Source organism: Pteropus medius, unplaced genomic scaffold, assembly GCF_902729225.1.
Source record: "Pteropus medius unplaced genomic scaffold, Ma_sr-lr_union100, whole genome shotgun sequence".
Lineage (NCBI taxonomy): Eukaryota > Metazoa > Chordata > Mammalia > Chiroptera > Pteropodidae > Pteropus > Pteropus medius.
The window spans coordinates 920897-944833 of NW_024342468.1; the positions used below are offsets into that span (position 1 = coordinate 920897).

General features: G+C 49.1%; 1 protein-coding gene and 1 long non-coding RNA gene across 6 annotated transcripts in view; one reads left to right on the forward strand and one right to left on the reverse strand.

The window, feature by feature from the left end:
• Positions 1-23937, reverse strand: part of RAPGEF1 (Rap guanine nucleotide exchange factor 1) — a 123432-nt gene that overhangs the window by 91769 nt on the left and 7726 nt on the right. The window contains exon 1 of one of the 5 annotated variants that reach the window (XM_039862903.1): positions 8362-9266. The exons of the other annotated variants lie outside the window; for them this stretch is intronic. Within the exon in view, the coding sequence (XP_039718837.1) occupies positions 8362-8425 (64 nt within the window). The 5' untranslated portion in view covers positions 8426-9266. Of the gene's footprint in view, positions 1-8361; positions 9267-23937 lie in introns of those variants that run through there. 5 annotated transcript variants of the gene reach the window in all.
• LOC120602727 (uncharacterized) lies at positions 13745-21098 on the forward strand. Its single transcript, XR_005652823.1, has 2 exons — positions 13745-14861; positions 18955-21098. It is a non-coding gene; the product is annotated as an uncharacterized LOC120602727 (long non-coding RNA).

Here is a 23937-nt window from a genome sequence, read left to right on the forward strand (position 1 = left end):
GCTGGAACTTCCTGACAAGGTCCTCAGTGACCATCATGTCACTAAATCCCATGGTCAAGTCTCAACCCTCATGTGACTTGGCTCACATCAGTATCGTGTGTCACCACTGCTCCCTCCTGCTCCAAACCCTTTCTGCACCTGGCGCCTACGCCGCCGCGTCCTGTGTTCCCTCCCCGGCCGCAGGGCCGTTCGTAGCGCCTCGGCCTCCTGACGCGGGAGTGCCTGGGCTCCGTCGGGGCCCCTGCTCGTCCCTCACTCACTGCCTTGGTCAGCTCACCCAGTCTCACACGCCAGACTCAGAAAACCCTCGACTTCCCCGAACCCCAGACTCCTACGCTTGACTGCCTAAGGCCACCTCCTTCTAGATCAGACAGACGCCTCACACCTGACTCCTGATGTCCCCTGGGCTGCTGCGCTGGCACTGCTCTCGCTCAGAATGCACAGGATGCTCGCACCAAGACGTCAGGGTCAGCCTCGAGCCTCTGTCTCTCAAACCCCACTGGCTCTCCCTCCCGACTCCTTACAACCACCTACAAGGCTCTACGTGATCTGCTACTCCCTGACCTCACTGATCAGCCTCCCGAGTCCACTCGACTCCAGCCACACGGCCTCATGGTCTTCCTAAGACACGCCGGCCGCTCCCACTGCAGGCCATCGAAGCAGCCAGGCCTCCGTCGAGAGCGCCCCTGCTTCCCACCCTCTGTAAAACTAACGACGCCTCCCCCAGCCCTGGACTTCCCATCCCCTTCCCTGCCTCCTTCTCTGTACGATGCCTGTCATCCAAGAGACTGTGTATTTTGCTTGTTTACATATACACTATAAACTGAGAGGGCAGTGATGTCTTCATTTTTCATCAGGTATCCCCTGTGCCTAGAACGGTGCCTGACGTAGGACCCATTCAATAAATATTTCCTGAATGAACATCCATCAATGAATGAATGAATGGCTACAGAAACTGCGGAGTGCTTTTAGTACGGTGTCCCATTTAACGGTAAAGGACGACTATTTAAAGGCTCTACACTCCATAGCACCAGGTTCTTCAAACCTCCCATCATCTGTTTTCTCGTCAGTGTAGTGAGGGAAAGAACGGTGTTTATAAGGCCTGGATATGCACGTGGCAGACTAGAAACCAGAAGGCTCGGCAAAGCACTTCCAATTATAACAATGAAGCAGCTGAGTGGGATATTTAAGTCCTCTTCTGGCCTGAAAATTTAAGGATGTTTTTGGTGACTGATGAGTCACCTGCTTCCGAGTTTCAGAGTAATGAGGACAGCAGAGAGCACCTGAATCAAAAAGACCCTGCAGATCGGGGGTTGGCAAACTTCTGCCCGCAGCCTAAACACCTCCAGCCTCCTGGGATTTTGTGCAGGCTGCCTGTTTACAGTCTGCAAGCAAAGAATGATTTTCAAATTTTTTAAGGGGCTTCATTTTTGCTGGTTATATAAGTTCCCACATATAGTCCTGATTTTGCCTACAATACCCACTACCTGGACCTTTAAGAAGTTTACCCACTCCTGACACAGATTAACCGTCCTGGGGCAAATTCCTCAGCTGCTGACAGTCATCGGGGTATTTCAGCATGAAGTGACTTCCAAAATCAAGTGCCCCAAAAGCAATCATCAAAAGGTAATGATATACAAAGTGGCCATTGGCCATTGCTATTATCTTAAATAATGGTGACACCCTCTGTGCAGCTAGAAAAGAAACGACCAAACACGGAAATGCATTTTACGCATGTTCCCAGGGTAAAGTACATCCTAAAGCCAATGGCGAGGGATAGATATTGTTCTAAATTTGGAAATATCTGATGACAAAGCGAAGTTTCCTTCCCTTTTCTTACCCACACCCAAAACAACACCCCACACTGCTCGTGAGAAAAATTCCTTCACATTTACGGTTTCCATTTCCCACACCTGATCTTTCACTTAAGAAAAACTGGCTTATGGAAGCCCTTAATGTACACAGATCTCTTAGTATCACGCCTGATAACCAGGAAGCTGTCGGTACTGTTGTAATATTACATCCCAACATATTAATGTTGTATGATTACCACATGTTATTGTATCATGTACTGTATGTGATAGATATAATATACAAAAGTATTGTATACAGTGTAGTAAACACACATCCATAACGTGTAAATGTAAGTATAAAATATATAACCACAACATATACAATACATTGTGTTGTTTCATATCGTTATTATATAATTATACGATTGTTATATTACTACCCTACCACAGGAGACACCAAGCCACAAACTAGCTGTGAGACTTGAGACAAGTTACTTCATTTCCCTAAGCCTTGATTTCTTCGTTGGTAAAATTAGGGAATCATTTTTAGAAGATTTTTACGGTTCCTTTTCTAGATCAAGCCTGTGATTCCATAAGCGTGTTAATTAAATAACCTTTTCTCCGAAAACTTCTCTTACCCTACACATCCAAACAGGGCTTGGAACCTCACCGGTGACCAGGCGCAGACATCGCCTCCGTCCATCACACTCTAACGCCCTTACGCTCTGCACTTGTCCATTCCCGCCGCCCCTGCAGTGAGCTGTTTAACAGCTGCATGTCTATTTCAATACCATCTGAGTTGGTGCCTCCATCAAGGACAGCAGTTGGGGAAATGGTAACCAGTCAGCCCGCAACAGAAGTGGCGAAGAGTACGAGCTGGGTCATTAGTCACACTGCCTAACAGCAAGCATCACACTAACAAGTGTTAATAACACTTCTGGGCTCAATCTGTTCCTTTCATGTGAGGCAAGTGCTTGATCATCATTGCTCCCTAGGAGGCAGAAGATAAAAGTTGTGGTGGTAAACGGGGATTCCTAAATAAGGCTCATGCCTCTCTTCTCTGAAACTCAGCACTCAAATGCGACTGAGCCAAGTCCAACGCAAAGGACCATGGGAAAAAAGAATTCTGAAACAAAAAGATTCTTAGCACTGATCATTTTGAACGTCCCACACCCGTTCTCTGAGCCCCATGTCATCAAGTAACTCATCACGATAGCATTCATAAACATACTTTAAGTTTTACGAGAGAAACAATTTCAAAATGGTAACACTCAACGCTGGTGTGGTTGTGGCTGATATATTTAAGTGTCACTCATGAAAATGTCGACAGATATATCCCTCTTGGAAAACAACACGGCAAGAGCCTTACATCTATTCCTGTGTTCCCGGCCTGAGAAATTGACACCGAGAACTTATCCTAAAGAAACCATCCGGCAGAATCACAAATGTATATGAATAAAGCGCTTACTCTGCCTTACCCTATAACTGCAGAAAAGGGGAAATAATTCTAATATCCAGCAACAGATACTAGAGAATGACTGACTAAGTTACGGAACATCGACATGAGGGACTGTCATGATCACTACGGTAGCTGTGAAGACCACCAGAGGCATGAAAGCGAAGAAAAAATGCTTTGCATGTGATTACAACTCCATGAAAACACGCGTGCGTGTGCGGCTGCGTCGGAAGATGCCGCAGCAGCAGCTAACACTTCTGCTCACTGTGTTTCAGGTTCTTTGGATTCACTCAAATGCACTTTCTTCTTTGCACTGCCAATTTTTTCCAATTTTTTTCTTTAATAATGTAACATCTTTTCAACTAAAATAAAATGTAATGTCTCTGTATTTAATCTAAAAAAAGTACCCACAATAAACACTTACTGGACACTTACTGTGTGCCAGGCACTGTCCTAAGTACTCTGTCACCCACGAAGTAGAAACCATTTACGGATGAGGAAACCGAGGCCCAGAAGTTAAGTAACTCACCCAAGATCGGCCAACTAGAAGTTGGACAGCAAGGATTCCCCCCTGGCCATCCAGGCTCAAGTGCATGCCCTTCACCATTACGTAAGTATGAAAAAACATTTCAGTACTACTCAGAATGGGAAAATAGACTGTCCTGATTAGCTTATTATTCTAGTTAACTAGGAATAGCTCAGTTACATCTGGTCCTGCAATAACCATTTTCAAAGCGATCCGACACCATATGAAGTCCCCGTGACCACCATGCCCAGCAGAATTGATGCCTTCTGCAGGGACTGAGCACTCGGGGAGCTTGCAGAGATGAATGGCAGTGGCCCGTGCTGATGGCTACCGACTCACAGCCCGCAAAGGCCCCTCTGAGGTCATCTGGCACGTGATGCCTTCAACTGAGAGAAGGAAACGGGCAGAGGTAGCCGAACGCACGCCACTAGTTGCAACTGGGATGGAAGCAGGCCCGTGAGCCACGTCCACGGACCTGGCAAATGCGGGTTCCTTCTATTATGCAGTGTATGGTAAGAATTACTATTACTCATTAAATGCTTACTGTGTGCTAAAGGCTGTAACCTCTTTACATGAATTATCTCATTTCATTCTCGCAAGAGTCCTTTGAGGTGGGAGTTATTTTTCTCATGCAGAGACCAGGAAACGAGCTTACTGAGCCGGGTGGCCGGCCCTTGCACTTTCAGAGTACTGCCTGAGAGGCTGACACCAGACACACTGTGACCCTAAACTGACGGAATGAAGACCAGAAAATGGATGCTGGGAGGGGGCCGGCTTCAGCTCTGGCCAGAAAAGCCTTCATGTTAATTACCTGGCACACAGGCGTCCCAGAAGATTCTTCATCACCTCGCTTGCAGAGGCAAGTCGAAACATTTAGCTGACTGGAATCCAAACAATTACAAATCTGCCCCACAGCACAGGAAGGAGGGAGCATGTGGAAATTATGCAAATCCTGACCCCTGACCCTGACCCCACCTCGTGGCCAATCTCCTTCCCAGCACTGCTAACCCCACAGTCGGATCTCCTGGGAAAGGCCCTTTTTATTGTCAGCTCTTCCACGGAGGGTGTTAATTTTGCTCACTCACACCAACTGTGTACAAACATGTAACCATTAACATCTCCGTTTACCAGGCTGGTGTGGCCCCGAGCTGGGGTCTAAAGGGGATAACGATTCAATTTTCAATCCGAGGAAATGCAGACTGATTTAAGCACCTTGTGTGACCCGACCCTTGGCAGCGGGTGAACCACCACCTCCTAAACCCAGAACTGCTGTGGGCAGAGGAAGGTGAATCTAGTTTCATCCCATGTCTTTACTTCAGGCAGAAAAAGGAAAAGAATGAGCATTTCCAAGCCCCGCAGAACCATCACACACCCGCCAGCGTTGCAAGCTAAGAAAATGGTTTGAAAATGGTTATTGTCTTGACCAATCGCTTTGAAAATGGTTATTGTCTTGAGCAGCTACTATGCACCAGGAACCAGGCTCTGCCTTCCACACCTCATCTACACCCGCAGGAACAGTGGGAGCCAGAAGCACTTAGTTCCATGCACTTGCAGAGGGCGCCAAGTGCCACGCACTGTGCTAGTGTGGAGGACAGAAGAAGGACCCTGACAGACAGCCCCCAGGAGCCTTCCGATCGGGTAGTGTGGCAAACAGATCGATAAAAGGCAAATCGCTGTGCTGAGGGCTGTAAGGAAATAACACGGTGAGATGCATTTTCATTTAGGGAAGGCCACTGGAGAGATAAGGGCAGGGAGGGAATGAGGCAACTGGGGTTACAAAACTCACTTGTTCAACGTCAGATGGCAAGTCGGGGGCAGAGGTCTGGCTGCCTGGCTGGGGCTCGCAGGATCCCTGGAAGCCACTGCTTTATCCTACCCTCCCGTCCTATTTTTTGTATGGCGGCCTGCTGCTCACTAGGGTAACACAAATGACTCAAATTTATCAACCACTGCAAGCATCCATTACTGTAAAAACCAAAAAGAGCAGTACTGTTTGTTTTTTTCCTTTCTTTCTTATGCTTGGCTTCTGAGAGCTGTAAGAAAAACGAGAACAGTAAGAGTCAGAGTCTAATGTTGGTCCCCTGAGATGAGACAAGTCCCACAGTTTAAAACCATCAAGGGGCCATCTCTCTACTGGGTGTAAAATGCTCTTTAGGGTCACGGGGGGCAGAAGTGGTGAGATTCACATTTCTCAGACTAGCATTCCGTCACTTCAGTGCTTCAACTCCCCAGGTGTGCGACCTAGAAACAAATGTGCATGATGTACAGGGCGGGTAATGGCTGCCTTGAAGGTCCCTTCAGACCATACTCGGGGCCTGCCCTTCCTAATCACGGTCGTCCAGCTCTGCCATCGAGGGGCACCAACAGGCTGGACAGAAGTCGGGGCAGCCTGCACTGTCCCCGCTGCCCGGAGCGAGTGCACTGGAGGACCAGCCCGGTCCACCGTCCACCTGCCCCCAGAGCGCACGCTGACACTGCGCTGCTTGCCTTGGGGCCAGCAGCCACGCTCAGATTCACAAACGCGAGGCCTGCGGACTGCAGAAAATGCACTCGGGCCAGGGGCCCGTCCTACATGCTGCTCTAAAATTGCATTTCCAAAACACAAACCCCCGTCAGTGACAAAGACAAACAGATACACTGTGAAGGACCACTGCACACCTTGTCACTGCGGTGGGGGAGGCGAGCCGCCCTCCCAGGATCTACACACCCAAACAGCGCCCTGCACTGGCAGACGCACTCCTGGTCGACGGGACCCGTGAAGACTCAGAAACCGAGGATAATCGCCATCCTTCTATCCCCAATCCACCACGGATCCTGAAATCGCTACTACCAACGGTGGCCCTGCGACTCTTCTCATGTAAGTTACTGACCACGACTGAGTAAAACAACAAAATAAAACAGAAAGCTTTCTTTACTGTTTGTTAATCCAGCTGCTTGCCATGAAAATTTTAAGTTTTAAATCTTATACATTTTTCCAGGGAAAACCAGAGGCAATCCGAAAGTAAGTGTATGACGTTCCTGTGATAAAGTGGTGCTTCTGGATGAACGCCAGCGTTGCTCTTGATGGCTAGTGACACCCGCCCACGTGGCACTGGAGAGTGCTGCACCCCGACTCACCCCGTCAATACCCACGTCTGCTACGATTCACCCTTCTGAAGGACGCTGCACTACGATGTCCTAATCAGCAACTGGTTTCTAATTTTTTTCCCGAAAAATGAAAAAAAAAATACATTAAAATATATATAACGAACCTCATATATTTATTACCTGGATTCTAACACTTGTTAGACTGACCCTACTGTGCTTATCGGCATGTACGCACGCATTCCTTCACTGACCTGCACCATATAGAGTAACATTATAGACAGCGTGACCCTTCACTCCTAAAAACCTCAGCACGACCACCCAAAAAGGACATTCTCCTACGCGACTCGTCACCACTATCACAAATAAAATGTACGAAAGTCCCAAATATCATCTACTACCCAGTTCACGTTCAAATCTCCCGAACAGCCCCCGACATCTTACCGCTGTCCTACTACTCAAACCTGGATCTGATCAAGGACCAGTGAGAACTGGTTCCTTCTACTCAAACCAGGATCTGATCAAGGACCAGTGAGCACTGGTTCCTTCAAGCAACTCACCAAAGAAGGGCTGGTGAAAAGTCAGAGGAGCTGAAACTTGACAGGAAATTAGCATCTCGTCTACTTTTCCCCTTTAAAAAGAAAATCACCTACACTCTGACCACAAAAGACAACTACCGCCAACATTTCCAGGCACTTTCTTCCAGTTGATTTTGTTCGTACATCGACGCACACCCACGTACACAGCTGCGATCAAACTGTCTTGCTACAGGTCAAGTGCCACCTCCACTTTTTTTTGGCAACTGGAGGGAAAAGCGCCAGGACCCGATGAAGTTGGACGGCGCCGTTTCTGACAGCTGGACACGCCTGGCAGGTGCGTCTGCTGGGTCAGTGACGGTGAACAGGGCGGCTGAGTGCGCCGGAGTCCGAACTGCTGGAAGGTCTTCCAGTCCCAGGCGCACCACAGCGTGGCTCTGTGATCCCACCCGCTTCCTCCTCCTCCGAGCTGACACTAACACAGCCCTTGAGAGCCACAGAGTAGGTGTGACAGATGCTGCTGCCCTACATCCTGGGCATCTAGGGTGGATAAACGTGAGACTTTTTTTTTTTTACAGAAGGTACTCTGAACTGTGGAAAAAAGAAACTATATATTTAAAAGCTATTAGTAACGTGTTCTAAACCAAACTGGCACAAAAGATTCAAACTCCTGGACATCAGCATTTTTATCTGGAATATTTTTCAAAATGAAAAACTTTCAACCAAGAGACACGTTGCACTGAATAAAATCTCAGGCGGAACTAAGTTCTCAGCCAACCCACGCCGTCGTACTGAGATGCGAACCGTTTGATTCCTTAGGACTCTGTTGATTTTCTCGAACCCAGGAGGAACGGCAAGCCTTTTCTAATCTGGAAGGTGTTTCCCCGAAGAGTTTAGCTCTGGTTTTGAGCTGAAGCATCCCAGCCTCCTTCCCTCCTCCAGGAGAGGAAGCCCAGGGCCTCTTACCTTGTTTCCAGGGGCACAGACGGCTTCGTTTTGGGGGCTTCTGATTTTCAATAGTGTTGCCCATGGTACAGCCAGAGGATCACAGGGCCCTTCCGAGCCCAGGGGTCTTTGCTGAACCGTGAATAAGGACCGCGTCACTAGCTGAAAGGGGAGTCACCTCGCGGACATCCCGATCACCCAGCAGAGAGCCCTGGAAAAGCCTTACGAGAAAAACTCAGATTCTACTCTGAAAGGTCTTTGCCTCCTGCCTTTCAAGCTCTCTCCACTCCCAGGGAGGAAATCGGAAGAAAAGCCTTGGTGTCGCCCTGCGGGTGGGTCTCAGGAACCGTCTATATTAAGAAGCTCTCTCCTCGGCCCCTTCCTTTGACGCCATTACTCATCGGCAGGGCAGCAGCCTCTGAGAATGAACCGAATCTCCAAACACTCTCAATCCTGCTTTTCTCTGGGGGAGGAGTGGGCAATCAGGTGACCGGAAAGCTGAAAGGTAAAAACGGACCGATTCCGCGTGTGCCATGAGAAACACTGTCACGCGGACTCTAATGTCACACCTTCTTTTTAAGGTTCTCACCCTCAGACTGGTGTGCGTCAGAAAAGATTTCCATCAGAGAAAACGAACTGATTTCATTAGTACTGTGTTTCCAAACGAACAAACATTAAAATGGAAGCTACGCCTCAGTGTCTGTAGACAAGGAGACCGCAGAGGGCAAACATGGCGGAGGGCTGTCTGGTTTGGAAATAACTTTTCTGGACGAAGTGTCGCACCACCTATATTTTGAACAAGAGGTTTTCTGGGACAAAAGAAGGGCATGACATCATATACTTTTTTGGTAAAAAGGAAGAAAATGTCAAGGTAGATGGAAAGATGTCCTTGATTTTGATCTCAGAGTCTAAGAACCCCCAGAGGCCCAGCCACCTGGTTCGAATCCCGGCTCTGCCACGTGCTTTACCGACTGAGCGCAGCAGCCTCAGTTTCTTGATCTGCCAAACGGGCATAATGCCAGCCCCATCTCCTCAGCTGTAATGAGGATCAAATAAAAGAAAGTGTCTATGAAGTCCTCAGCATGCTGCCCGCCACGCAGGAATCCCTTGGTAAAGATTTATTGTCGGTGTTTCTGTAATCTTAGATCATGGAACCGTTAGCTCAGAAGGCAGCTTTTTGGCCAAAGGCACACAATCAAAGGGAGTTTTGTGCCACTGGTGTTGGATGGCACAATATGGGAGCAAATTATAGAACTAGAGTAAAATTCAAAGACAATATTCCCTCAAAAGACCCACAGAACCAGACAGACCAAGTTTAAGAGGCGCCAAATGTCATTTGGGGTCTGACTGTCCGGGGCGCTGTCGCAACTCCCAGGTGTCACGGCCATCGAGGTACCAGCCCCGCCTGTCCTGAGGGAGGGAGAAATAATCTTGCCAGAGCATGAAAGGAATGGAGCCCAATCCAAACCTCCGCACGCACTTAAGGCCACGTCTGCTAACCTACGATGCAGAAATCACGTTTACAAAGCTATGGCCTCGGCCCCTCAGCTTGGGAAAGCCAAGGGCCCGTGTCCACTTCAGCCCTCTGGCGACTGGGCCGGAGAAGGGGCAGGCAGATGCATGAGGACGGATCGATCACTCACACTGCAGGGCCGAGCTCTTCCCCTAAAGGCGGCCAGGCCAACAGCAACTCAGCAACCCCTCAACCATCACCCCACCTTTCCATACACTCGGAAGAGACTAGTTTCCCTCTAAATACCCTGAGGACTGTTCTCAGGCAAGTTTCCCACACCAGTGTGACATATGACCTGATTTCTTCCTCAAGATTCAAAGTTCAACATATTTGCAAAAGCACAATAGATCAAAAAACGCTCTACTTAGGGACCTGCATTTTAAGTCTCCTTTCACCCAAAGAAAGTTTTAACTTACAAACGTTTGGCAAACGACTTACCAAATGCTCTGCACAGATGCCACCCAGCACTGGCAGAATACCCACACACAGTAGGTGCTTAATAACTCTCTGTTAAACAAATGGACGGATAAAGGAATAAAGAAATGAACGAATGAGAGTGCACACACACACACACACACACTGGCTGCCCCTGCCCCCTAGAACGGGTCAACCAGAGTTTCCAATTCATACATAAACCCTCCTTCCCGCGGGGCCAGGGCCCTGGCCCTGTCGCAGTACTGTTTAGGGCCCCGCCCCCGCCCCTCGGCTCAGGCAGAGTCCTCCTACCTTGGGGTTTCGTCTGTATCTTTTTCACTTCCCCTGTGAGTCCGTAAAACCCCTGAAGTCAGGAACCATGTTGGGGTCGGTTCCTCATATACTTGTGTGCACACAGGACAACAGGTCGCAGCGGGGGACCTGGGCTGAAGTCCGGTTCTGCTATTTCTCAGCTGAGGGCTGCCACACTGATAACTGTTTTCATGAGAAACTGCATCCCAAGTTCCGAACAACTAATTTACTGATGAACCTTCCAAACGAACTAGAAATTTCCTTGAGAGAACAGTTTTGAAATGAGGATCCTGTCACAGGTGCAGCTGCTTCTCAGGTAATCAGGGCCTCCCAAAATGACTCAAACGCGAGCTGGCTGGGGTAGTGGAAGGGAAACTGTCCTAACCCAAAGAACTGCTCATTAATTCCTAGCCTGGAAGGAGTGTCGGAGTCATCCCCAAAGGTGACATGCTCACAATCCAAAACGGGCAAGCAACTCATCTCCAGCCCGCACCTTAGGGAGACAATCCGGAACTCTAAGAGATGAGACGAATCAAAAATGAAATGCCACCAGAAGCTGAATGCTCACTGCACTGCCAATATGTCGCATTCCCACGTCTGGCACAAATACCTCGAGGATGCCGTGGACGTCTGTACTCCTTTCGATCAGACCGCATCTGACCATGTTATTGAGGTCAGTCCTAGAAACGTTACTATCGTAAGCCCCGCATCACTAACTCACACGATGGTAGGGTCTAAGGTGACAGACTGGTGAGATCATCTCCCTCAACAAGGCCCTCTCCTGTTTTACAGATGGGGGAGGGGTGTCAAGACTACATACTCAAGAGTGCCAGGTCTAGCCCCAGAATTTTTCCCCTTGGCTGGGAAATCTGCTACCCACTTCGTGACCAGAGGTGGCAGAGCAGTGGGAAGGGGCTGGCTTTGGAAGATGGCTGACCTGGTTTGGCTCAGTGTGGGGACTTCCCAGCTGGGTGACTTGGGATAGGAACTTAACCCCCCCAGCCCTGAGTTTTTTCACATGTGTAAAATGTGTACTATTATGCCACCTACTTCACAGGGCAGTAAATATGTTTAAAAAATGCTCTCACACAGCATACGCTCTGCACGAAGAGCTACTGTTGCTGTTTTTACTGTTTTGTTACATATAAACATCCAAAGCCAATAGGTACAAGAAAAAATCTTTACCCTTTATGATCACTGCGACACGACACATCGCAGTAAGATCTGTCGCAACATTCTGGCGAATAACTCATTCCCTCAGTGCAAATAAAATAAAATTTCACTTATAAACACCTGTACCATAGTAATGACATTTTCATTGTGGAAAGTGACACAAACCAGGGAGTTCTGAAGTCTGAAACATTTCACAGAGAGCCCTCCCCTCCACACAAGGTACTACCGGACTCAGAAGAGACCCGAGCCAGGGCGTCCTGCAAGGCCCAGGTCACTTCCTCAGGGAGACTTAGGCAGAAATCAGGGCTCGGAAGGGCAAGGCTGGCGACGACTGTGAAGTGCACGTGCACCTCCCAGAGGCAGGGAGACGGGCCCGGCTCTCCAGTGGGCGCCCAGGAGCTGACAGGAGGCTTCGTGCATGGAATTTGTCTGCTGGGAGGAAAGTCTGATGTTGGTCACTTCCCCTCCAGAGAAAAGAACAACAATACGAGGAAGCGCCGAGCACTGTGGGAATGTTCCAAGTGGGAGTTCCAGCTCAGTCCAGAACATAAACAAAGGGGAGCGACGAGCCTGGAGGTCAGGCCCGGCGGGCAGTGAGGCAGAAAGTCTGGGAGCCGGTCCTCTGGGACCAAAAAGACCGTGCTTTGAAGTGACTTCTCTGCCCAGCCCTGGAGGAAATCATTGAAGGCAAAGGCACACCTCACAAGTACGTCACAGGAAGCACAGACTGAGATTCTCTATGACACTCGCATTCCACAGATCAGTCCTGAAATGTCGCGGCTTAGGGAGAGTCAGACACGCACAAAGAACCACCGTGATCAGTGCTGAGTTCAGGTAGGGGAGCATGCCCAGAGGGGTGACCTGCTCTCATCTGGGAGGTCAGGGAAGGGTGAAACTCCAAAGATGAGGAGCGGACCAAGCAGACGGGTGAAGAACATTCTGGGCAGGAGCAGCATGTGTGAAGGCCCTGCACAGCGGGAGGGACACGGATGGGGGGAGGTGGCTGGGAGCCGGCTGGGGCAGGGCTTCATCTCGTGGGCTTCAGGGTCCCTACAGTGTTGGCCAAACCATGTGTGTTTGTTTTCTGGGAAGAGAAGTTCATGACTTTCGATCAAAGTCTCAAAGAGTTTCAAAGGTTAAGAACTACAGAGCTAGCCCAACCCCCTCATTCTGAAATGAGAAAACAGGTCCAGAGAGGGACAGACAGTGCCCCGAGGTTTCACAGATGGCTGGAAAACCCAGATCACTGACTCCCACTCTGGTGCTTTCCACGCCAGCCAGCAGCCTTACTTCGGCGGGGGCGTGTCAACAACCATGAAGTGCTGCTGATCCTCGGTGAACGCTGATAGTGCACCCCAAACGAGGCTGCTTTGTTTCTGTCTGGGCCTACAAGTGACACTGCACAGTCACGACCCGTGCAGTTGGCCAGTCCACCTTCCTTGGGGTCGAACGCAACCTGCAAATCACAGGGGTCAGAATCTTCCCTCCCCCTCCAATTCCAGGGCACCCCACAAGCCAGCTGCTGGGTTTTCGGGGACCTCAGTGGATGATGCTGATTCACTAAAGGGTCATCAAGGCAGAGCCCTCACCGCTAAATCGGCCTCCGATAAGTTGTTTTTAAAGTCAGGACTGGGCCAAGAACTAAATCTAGTCTTCAGGACATGAGAGGGATAAAGCCCCTGTCGCTATTTTTATCAATTCCACCTGGAATTGAGAGAAAAGAACTATTTCTGTAAATGGAGAAAAATAGTAATTTTCTCCTCTGCTACTTATTTCTCAATATTTGGATTACTTGGGGGCATGTCTAAGAGTGTGAGTGGAACACTTCTTAACCTTCGGATGCCCCCAAGCTACCTTTCCCACCTTCGTCTCATGCTCCCCACGCAGGGGCCTTGACTTTGGCCCAAGACTCGATGCCATGCTCAAGCCCGCACCTGCCTGCCTGCACTGTACCTCACCACCCTCCTCTCCAGCTAAGCAAATGGACCCCAACAGTCGACGTCCAGCAGACTCAACGGGCAACCATCAAGGGGTGCCACAGCCTCCGCTTTGCTTGGACCATGACGGCATCAGAAGAGACAACGCCCTCGCTGGGGAAAGGCTCCCACCGGCCGCCCCACCTCCAGGATCTGCTGCTTCCTGCCCTGTGCAGCGCCTGACCTCCAGAGACAGCTGCCCAACCTAAGCACCTAATTATGGCCTCCGACTGAGCAAAGCGGGCCTGGGAGGGCCACTGTGGGGCGCTGGCTACACCACCCGAGTTTAAGGGGCACTCCTCTGCCTGTGGAGAGGCTGAGCCCATGGCCAGCGTGCACTTTAACCCACTCACTCGACAAAAATCGCAAGCTCCACCTCTGTGCCAGGCACCTTTCTGGGCTCCAGCGAAAGAGCAGCTGACAAGGAGCTCACCACCTACCGAGGAAGGAGAGCATAAAAAAAGCAAATAAACACTACATTAAAAAAAAAAAAAAAAAACTGGCGTTAGCGGACAGTGAGGAGACAAAGTGATGGGAGTGCCACTTCGACCCCGTGGTTAGAGGCGGCCTCTCGGGGGCGACACGTGAACGGAGACCCTAAAGGAGCGAGGGGGCTCACGTGTACCCAGAAGAGTGGCTGGCGCTCCCCCAGACCTGTGGCCTCAGTGCTCCCTGCGTGAGCCCATAGCGACCCTACCACCGCTCCAGGTTACCAAGGACAAACTGGTTAAGAACGGGAGTGGGGAGCAAAGTCCCCCAGATCATGTAATCGGCATTTGCTGGGAGCAGCATTTGGACCCAGGCGTCTGACGGCTGTCAGTGGGTGCACCGCAGCGCCTGGGGGAACGGGCGTCCGGGCAGAGGAAGCCAGTGCAGAGGCGCCAGGCGGGGTGTGCCTGGGGTACCCCAAGCACACCTGGAGGAAAAGCCCCAGGGCCCGCGTGGCTGAGAAACAGTGGCAGGAGGCAGCGGTAAAGGCAGGCCGGGGGCCAGCGTGCGGGGGCGCCACGGGCCACGGTGAGGAATCCAGATTTCATTCGCAATGGAACCGGGGGCCACAGGACACTTCTGAACCAGCCTGATTTGATCTGATTTACACACTGGCGACTGAATAAAGACTGGACGATTCTGAGGTAAGAGTGGAAACCAAAAAGCCAGCTGGGAGGGCACCATGGCAGTCGAAGGGGGGGTGGCGGCAGCCTCGAGCGTGTGTCAGTGAGGAGGGGTGAAGGGGCTGGAGTCCGGATGCACCCGAGGACTTACCGATGGACCGGATGTGGGTTGTGAGGGAGGAGTCGGGGTGACTCCGAGATCTCCGAGCCTGAACATCTAGGTCGAAAATGGCATTATTTACTGTGGTGCTCCCGGGAGGAGCGAGGCAGGCAGGGGCAAGGTGGAGAATCGCGTCCCGTCCGAGCGCTGAGGATGCCCACGTGGAGACGGTACGTGGGCAGTCCTCGGGTCAGCGGGGAGAGTTCAGGCCTGGAATATACATTTGGGAATCACCAGTATTTCGATGGCATTTAGAGACAAAGGACTAGACCAGGAGTCCCCAACCTTTTTTGGCACCAGGGACCAGTGCTCCTGTGAGAATCTAACGCCTGATGATCTGAGGTGGAGCTGAGGGTGATGCTGGCGCTGGGGACGGCTGTGTATACAGATGGAACTTCTCGCTGCTCCTCAGGCTGTGTGGCCCGGTTCTTAATAGGCCATGGACCAGTACCGGTCTGCGGCCCAGGGGTTGGGGACCCCTGGACTGGACTGCCTAGGAAGATATCAGAGGACTCAGCCCTGGGATGTTCCAAAACTGAGAGCTTGGAAGAGACAGAGGATGCAGACGAGGAGGGCTGAGACGATGTGTCCACGAGTCACCACACACTCACGATGAAGACAGCTTGGACGACACTGGTTAACATCTACCACCATGTTTTCAAACTATTCAAGGTGATACTGTGTGACTTTAACCATAATTTCAATTTTAGAGTATGGTCTTCCGGCTCTACATGCTTAGTTTTAAAACATCCTGCTAATCACGATGACTAATACATCAACCTAATTAATTAGCTAATATCCCAAGGCGCAATATACATTTAGTTTGAGATTCATCAAAGAGGTTTCTTTCTAACTGCTAATCCTCTGGCCGTCTCTTTGTCAGAGATAATCAGATCGCCGTTTTTTGTTTTTAACCTCACAACACTGCTGACGAAGCGCGCGCCGGGAGCGGAGGTGTCAGCACGGCCATTCTCTTCCTCGCATGTGCTTGTTAGTCACATCTTCTCCAATCTGTGGTGTCTCAGCCAGTCATCCATTCTGTGAGGGTTTGTTTCGGTAACTGGGGAGCAGCTTCCACCCAGCTCTCCCACGTGCCAGCTGCTCGAGCCAAATAAACCCTCTGGGCCTCACCTTTCTCATCTGTGACACGAGGCCACTACCCGCTCCTTGCAGTGCTGCCGAGAGGGCTGAATACGTGCAGCACGGCTCCTGGCGCCAGCAAAGAAGCATTTTTATACTTTTACTATTACTTCTCCTCCTCTTCCTCCTCTAAGGGCGACTTTTTAGGGCAAATTCTGGCCTTCCTTCCATTCCTCTCTACACTTAATTTTAAATAGTGATCCCGAAGAGCGCCCCCAACTCACCCATCAGCAGCAGCACCCCCCGGAACTTGTTAGAAACGGCAATTCTCAGTCCAACTCCTGACCTGAGTCAGAAGCTGGGGGCTGGAGCCCCGCAGCCTCCAGGTGCTGAAGCTTGAGACCCACTGGAGACGGCGGGCAGCATCCTAGGATACCCGGCGGGTCCTCACGACAGGCACCGCCTGGCCCCAGATGACCCCGTCATCAATCCCTGCTAACACAACAGGCTGCAAGTTACCAATGTGTCATAAACACGAAGCTCCCTACTGGTCCTTCTGGCTGTTTTTCCTTAAACATCAAATATATCCCTTGAATAAAAATGCAGCTTCTTAAAAAATTCAATCACCATCCATACTTCTTTCTATAGCAACAGGGAAAACAAAATCTCTGTCTATCTTAACCCAGACTAGCGTTCCTGTGTAATTATTTTTCCAACTTGCTCTGTAAGACTTGACACAGACCCTAATATCCTTCCCACCCCATCCACGGAACATGAACTTGAGATCTGGTTACTCTAATTTCCACCCTAAGGAAAACACGTGATCATAAGGAAAAACTTGATGGTTGTATATACCTGTTTATTGTTGTTTAAACTGATCTGTCCCATATTTTGATGCTTCCATGAGTTGAGTGATTGGAACAAAAGAAGTGGCAGATGCCCACAGGGGGAATGGGACCAAACCCAAATCGGCGGACCCTCCTGCGGACTCTACGGCTTGATCCTATGCCAGAATGGGCTATATTTTGAATTAGTTCTCTCGCGGCAAACCAAGACCCTCGCCAGCACAAATCTGGGGAACTCAGTAGTTGCAAATGATTCCTCCCTCGGTGTTTTCCCATCCACACCAGGGCACTTTTGAGAGTGACAGGGAGGGTGCTATTAATAATTATGCCACGACAGCAGATGTAAGCTGGGATGTGTGATCATCACCCCATCTGTCGCAGTCTATATGAGCATAGTGATCCTCAAAGTAATTTTCCTCTGGTGGCCAGACATCTGACTGTGAGGCTAGCACAGATCTGTGTTTAGAAGCCAAACTCCAGATTCTGACCCTTCAAAGGCCAGGTCTTGCTTGGAGGGGACAGCTCGGGCCAGTCGCATAAGAGCCATGACAACAGGAGCCTTGGCTTATCTATCTCCATGTCCCCAGCATCTACTGCCTGAACTGTAGACAGCGGGTGATCAATAAACCAGCTGAAAGAATGAATTCATGTTTCATATTGTATTCCCTGATTCTAAGAGGTATACTTCTTCAGTTTAACTTTTGAAATCAGAGTGTACTATTTTATAATCCATCCTGTTATTTCATTTTTCATTATTTCCTGGGAAATATTATTGAATCAATAATGTCTTACATGTGTTGGTGCTGTGGTATCAAAAAACACAGTAACTGCCTAGCATCCCAGGTTCGTACACAGGAGTGTTAACGATACCCATGGGACCAGAGCCCCCGTCATGGCAATCTTCAGAGAACGCCTTGATCTTGCTTCTACAGAGATCAGCCTCTCTCTCTCTTCCCCTCCCCCAAGTCAATGATACCTTCTCGTGAACGTGGCCAAGAGCCTGGAATTCTGCCAAACAGAGCTCGAGTAAATGCCATCTGTATTGCCAACTCGGGGAGTAAGTGCCGGCGATGGTATCCAGGCAGTCTCGCACGGAAGCCATGAGGAGTCGGAGAACCTTTGTCACCAGCTGACATGCCCCGAGCCCTCACTACGTGCCCAGCCACAGCACCCACCAGGCTCTGGGGTTCTTCGGCCCCCTGGACTTCCATCAGCCACTCCTGGCACTGATCTATTTAGACGGATACAGGACAGAACCAAAGGTTGCCAGGGGGCAGTGCTGGACAATCCCCTCTGTGAAGGTCCTTCAAGGAGCCCAGCACAGCTGAGCAGCTCAGGTCCAAGGCCAAGAGATCGCATTTCATGGGTACGGGACCCTCACTGTCTTAAAGCTTTCTGCCCTACACCAGCCAACGCTTCATCATCGCACAGGCTCCCCGAAGGGATGTGCTCAATTACAAGTCAGTTCGCTCAAGATGGTGCTGAGTATGAAGCTCCAGCAGGTATTCGTGGTTCACCTACAGTTCCCCCAGCCCAGATGTAATTCATAACAGAGGCCATTTCTACCATAAGCAGTGTTGCCCAGTAATAGCTGTCATGATATCATCCTGTTTTTCATTTCTTAATATAACTTATTATGTTAAGATACTTAAGATGAAATAATGATTATGTAAATATTGAAAAATATTATCCATGGTACTTTTTTTACAAGTTGTGGTAAAATACACATAACACAGAATTAATTTGTCATCTTAACCCTTTCTCGGTGTGGTCACTGGCAGTAAGTACATTCACACTGCAGCACTGCTACCACTCCCTCCAGCCACAGACCTCTCTTCAACTTGCAAAACTGAACTTAAGCATTAATTACATGTCAAACACTAATTCCCCACTGTCCCGGCCCTCAGCCCCTGGAGACCACCATTCTATTTACTTTCTGTCTCTATGGTTTTGATGGCTTTTAGGTATCTCATTGCTAGCGGGACTACGGTATTTGTCCTTTTGTGACCACTTACGTACTGTCCTCCAGGTTCGTCCATGTTGAAGCCTGTGTCAGGCCGGATCATATTCCACTGCATGGATGGACCACATTTTGCCTACCTATTCACCCATCGATGGGTACCTGGGTTGCTTCTACCTTTTCGCTATTGTGAATAACTACAAAGCTGAACTTCCAGACGTCTCTGAGTGTCTGCTTCCATTGCTCTGGGTACACACTCAAAAGGGGAACTGCTGGAGCGTATGGTGATTCCATTTAGATTTTTGAGGAGCCGCTGCACCAGTTTCCACAGTGCCGACACCGCGTTTGTTACTTTCCCACCAACGGTGCAAAAGGGTTCCAATTTCTACACATCCTGTCCAACCCTTTCTCTCTTGTTTTTTCTGTTTGTTTATTTTTTGGAAGTCGCCATCCTAAGGGGTGTGAGGTGCTATCTCACTGGTTTTTTCCTTTCCCTCGTGATTAGTATTGTTGAGCATCTTTCTATGTATTTACTGGCCACTCCTATGTCTTCTTTGGAGATGTCTACTCAGGTTTTCACATTGGGTTGTTTGATTTTTGTTGGTCAAATGCCACCTTATCTATTTCCAGGAAGAAGAGCTAGTTAATCAAGGTCGAATTCTACGCAGATAAACACGATTATGTCCATACAACGGAATACCACTCAGCTATCAAAAGGAATAAACTACTGGTAAAAACGACTTCATGAATCTCAAAGGCAGTATGCCGAGTAAAAGAAGCCAATTTCCAAAAGGTACATACTGTATGATATTCTGGAAAAGGCAAAACTCTAGAAATGGAAAACAGATCAATAGTTGCCAGGAGCCAGGGGTAGAGAAAGGGTTTTCCTACAAAGGGGAGCACATTTTTCCCCTGAGGTGATGGAACTGGTCTCAATCCTGACTGTGGTAGCGGTTACACAAATCTACGGATGAGTTAAAACTCAGAGAACTGTACACCCAAAAAAGGATGTGTTACTGTATGTAAATTTTTTTTAAATTCCCATGCAGCAGGGGAAAGGTTTCTCCTTTTACCCATACAGGCTTTACGCTGAGCAGATTACAAGCATCATCTCATGAAATCCTCCTATCTCCAGGAAAGTATAATTACTGACTGTCACTGGAACCCAGGTCTGAGTGAACCAGGAGGAACTAAATCCTGATTATTTCAGACACCTAAGATTCCATTTGAGCTTTCCAAGATCTGGGGTATCTGCAAATGATTATTTATCACACAGCAGCAGGAATCCAGAGTTGGCAGAATCATGCCCACACACAAGCGAATCTCTCTCCCAGGGGCAGAGTCCACGGAGCTCCTATCAGACCCTAAGCAGGACTCGGATCTTTACAAAGCTCAGGAGGTCAAGGTCCAGGGAGGGACCATGGCCTGCCCCAGAGGACACAGAGAGTCTGTGGCAATGCCAGACACTCAGGCCAGTTTCCTCTCTGTGGCCCAAAGATGCCCCAGCTCCGAGCCTTCTTGGTGACAGCAAACTGCGTGTTCCCCATGATTTCAGTCCACAGGACCCCTTGCCCACCACACTGGCCCAGGGAATGCTGGACCCTCTGCCACATGGGGGCTGAAGTGAGTCGGGCCCCCCAGTCCAATTCCTATCACGGTCAAATCTCAAACTGCATTCTGCAACCTTATACATTTAGGGTAATTAACAGACACAGCTCCTCATGAACAGAAAAACAAAACAAACCAAGCAAGGATGGATCGCACAGGAAAGCATGCTTTTGATCTGTGCCTTTGGCTTTCTGATGAGCTCAGAGACTTAGTAAGGTGCTCGGGACAAGCTGAGGCAGAAGCACACATTAGCGTGGTTATGCTAATTAAGTGAGAGGTTCTGCAGCTCCCGGACTGAACGATTAAAGAAAGTGAAAAGGGTTGACTGGGCTTTGGTCCCTCTGCAAACATCCCTGTGTTTTGATCTAGCTGCACTGACAAACTTGCAAGGAGACGACACGTATTTACTTTCATGTATCAGAAAAGCCCAGGAGAGCACAGTTTAGGGAAGACTCAGAACAATACATTAGGATTTCTGAATTTATCTTAACTGTGAAAATTAATCAAGGAGTAAAGGGTCTAAAGTCACCGTGTCTTCGGCATTCAACACAATTTGTAAATTACTCGTACACAAGGACCTTGAATGGCTTATGGTACTTTGACTATCACGAAACAAAAACACCAAACTGTGATCATTTCACCTTCGGTGCTGAACAAAGCTGGTTTAATTAATCCTGAGAGTCACCTCGGCAAGGAGAAACTGAGGTGGCTTCTCTAGCGATAGATCAGCCCTGCTCTGCTCTGATAAGCCACCACCCACCAGAAGAGGCCTATTCCTTTTAGACAGACTTAAGAAATAATAAAATCAGGATGTCCTTCCTCTACCTATATGAGTCGGGGCCACAGATGCAGCTGAAACGAAATGCCATTCTCTTCCTATAAATGATCTCTTGGGAGGTTTATTACTTAGTTGTAATCCATTCCCTGGAATTTCACTTTCTCAAATGCAGAGGTGGGGAGGGAAGAGAGAAGCGAGGGCAGAGACCCTGAAAAGAGAGAAAGTAAAATATAGCTGCCCCTAGAACCACATGGGTTGGGGGCTTTGGCCACTCTGCTCACCCCACACACACACACACACGGTTGAAAATCTGAGTATAACTTTTTGACTCCCTCAAAACTTAGCTACTGTTGAGCAGAAACATTACTGATAATATAAACAATCAATTAACACATATTTTGAATGTTATATGTCTTATATACTGTATTCTTACAATAAAGTAAGCTAGAGGAAAAAATGTTAAGAAAATCATAAGGAACAGAAAATACATTTACAGTACAGTCACGTGACACATAACATTTTGGTCAACGACAAAGCGCACACACAACCGTGGTATGCCACGCAGCTAGGTGTACAGTAGTCTACGCGCCCAGGTTCGTGGAAGCACACTCTATGATGTTCGCACAACGAGGAGATCACCTAGCAACAAATTAGCAGAACACATCCCCGCCAGTAATTGGTGCATGACCACTTATTAGAAAAAAATCCCTAAAAAAAAAATAGTCTGCAAATAAGTGGATCTGAGCAGTTCAAACCATGTAGTTCAAGGGCTAACTGAACCTCAATAGCCAGAGACCTCTCCTTCTGTGAGTGCTGAGTTCTGGATTTCAGTTACCAGACGACCATTTTTAAAGAAAAAAATCACTTTAGACGTAAGTTAATGTTTACTGAATACGTATGTGTCAAGACTGCTATATGCTTTACACGCATCATCTCATTCGATCCTTCCTCAATGCCAAGAGGTCATCGCCATTATGACTTCTTCATTTCACAGATAAGGAACTGAGGCTCGGACAGGCAAAGCGACTTGCCCAAGATCCCACAGCTGTCCCGTGGACAGAGGGACCCAGATCCACAGCTGCAGGACTCACAAGCCCACGCTCTCGGGCACTGCTCCATACTGAGTCGCAGATGGGGAGACTGAGGGCTCAGAGGGGCCTTCAGTGCAGATCCAGGGGACACGAAGCCGGTCTCCTGACCTCCAGCCCAGGTTCGTGCTGTCTCCAACATGGATGAGCAACAACAGAAGTATGAAAGCCTAGATCACAAGTCTCCTGCGCACGGCACAGGTGGTGGCCAGACTGCCAACTCCCTAAGGGCACACATGCCTTTAATCTTCTCAGTGCCCTCCCCTGCCCTGGCGGGCTGCTCAGCACCCAGTGAGCCCTCAGCCAGCGACCTGTAAATAGACACATGGGCGGGTGGGTATGTGTGGGGGTGTGGGTGGGTGGGTGGAGCTACTTTAACCGAAGGGCACTTTCCACTGTTCACATCCAAAGCAGAGTCCCATGCAATATTTTCAGCAAATGCAGTTTTTTAACCACTTCTGTAACTGAGAAACCAGAAGCTGCTTCCGAAATCTATAGGCAGATGTGGGGTCACCTTAACAATTCTGCAGAGAGGCTGGAAAGCCCCAGGGGAATCCCAGAGTAGCTTCCAACCAAAGACAAGGATGGTGCCTCCAAGCCAGCCTCCCATAGCTCTGTACTAGACGAGCGCGAGACCCTAGATCTCACGGGGACCAACGGAACACACACCAAGGAGGGAACGAAAAGTGCTGAGTGAAACCCAAGCACCCAACTCTCACTCGACCCACGGCCGTCCGTCCCTTCTGCTGCCTCCCCTTCCTCACCTGTCACATGGGCACAAGACCATTCACTCTCTCGATAAGAACAGAACTAACGGAATCATACCCACATCTGAAGGTAAAGCTCCTAGCACAGTGCCTGGCACACAGGAAGTACTCAACAACCATTAGCTGTCAGCCTCATTTGGGAAAAATGCTGTGTAACTCCAATACAAAAAAACAAAAACAAAAACGTAAAACCACAGCAAAAACACCTCATGTCTATAAGTGTTTTGAAAGCTATAAAGGATGATATAAGCTTTACTGTGATGATGAATGGTTAAGTGCCATCCAACATCAGTGTCAGGAAAAACCAACAAAACCACCCCAACACATCCCAACTGCTCTTTTTGTACTGCAGATGAGACTCACAAAGAATCAGCACTAGAAAGGGCTCTGAGATGGGTCTATCTACCCCGTCAGGTAAGGACAGAGGCTCCGGAGGCTCAGAAATATTAAGCAATATGCTCAAGGTCACTCAGCAGGAAGCAGGGCTTCTTAGCCCCGCTGGGAGCTGCAGCCAGACAGCCAGGAAGACCCCAGTCTTCCCAAGCATCCATCCCCTCCAGGATTATCAAGTTCCCTTTTCACGTAGCAGCTGCCTCCAGTGATAGAGGGGTCCTTGGAAATGTGGAGCTCGTTCTTTATGCAAGTCAGAACAGCCAAGAGAACAGTGCCATTACAGCCAACGAAAACATGGGTAAATGAGAAGTAGTCACGAGGGCTTTAGTCCTAACTTGGCCCCCACTCGGTACAAACCACAGGCAAAGCTCTACTGGGATTCTGAAGCTCAGGATCCCATGCAGAAAAGGAGCTCGGG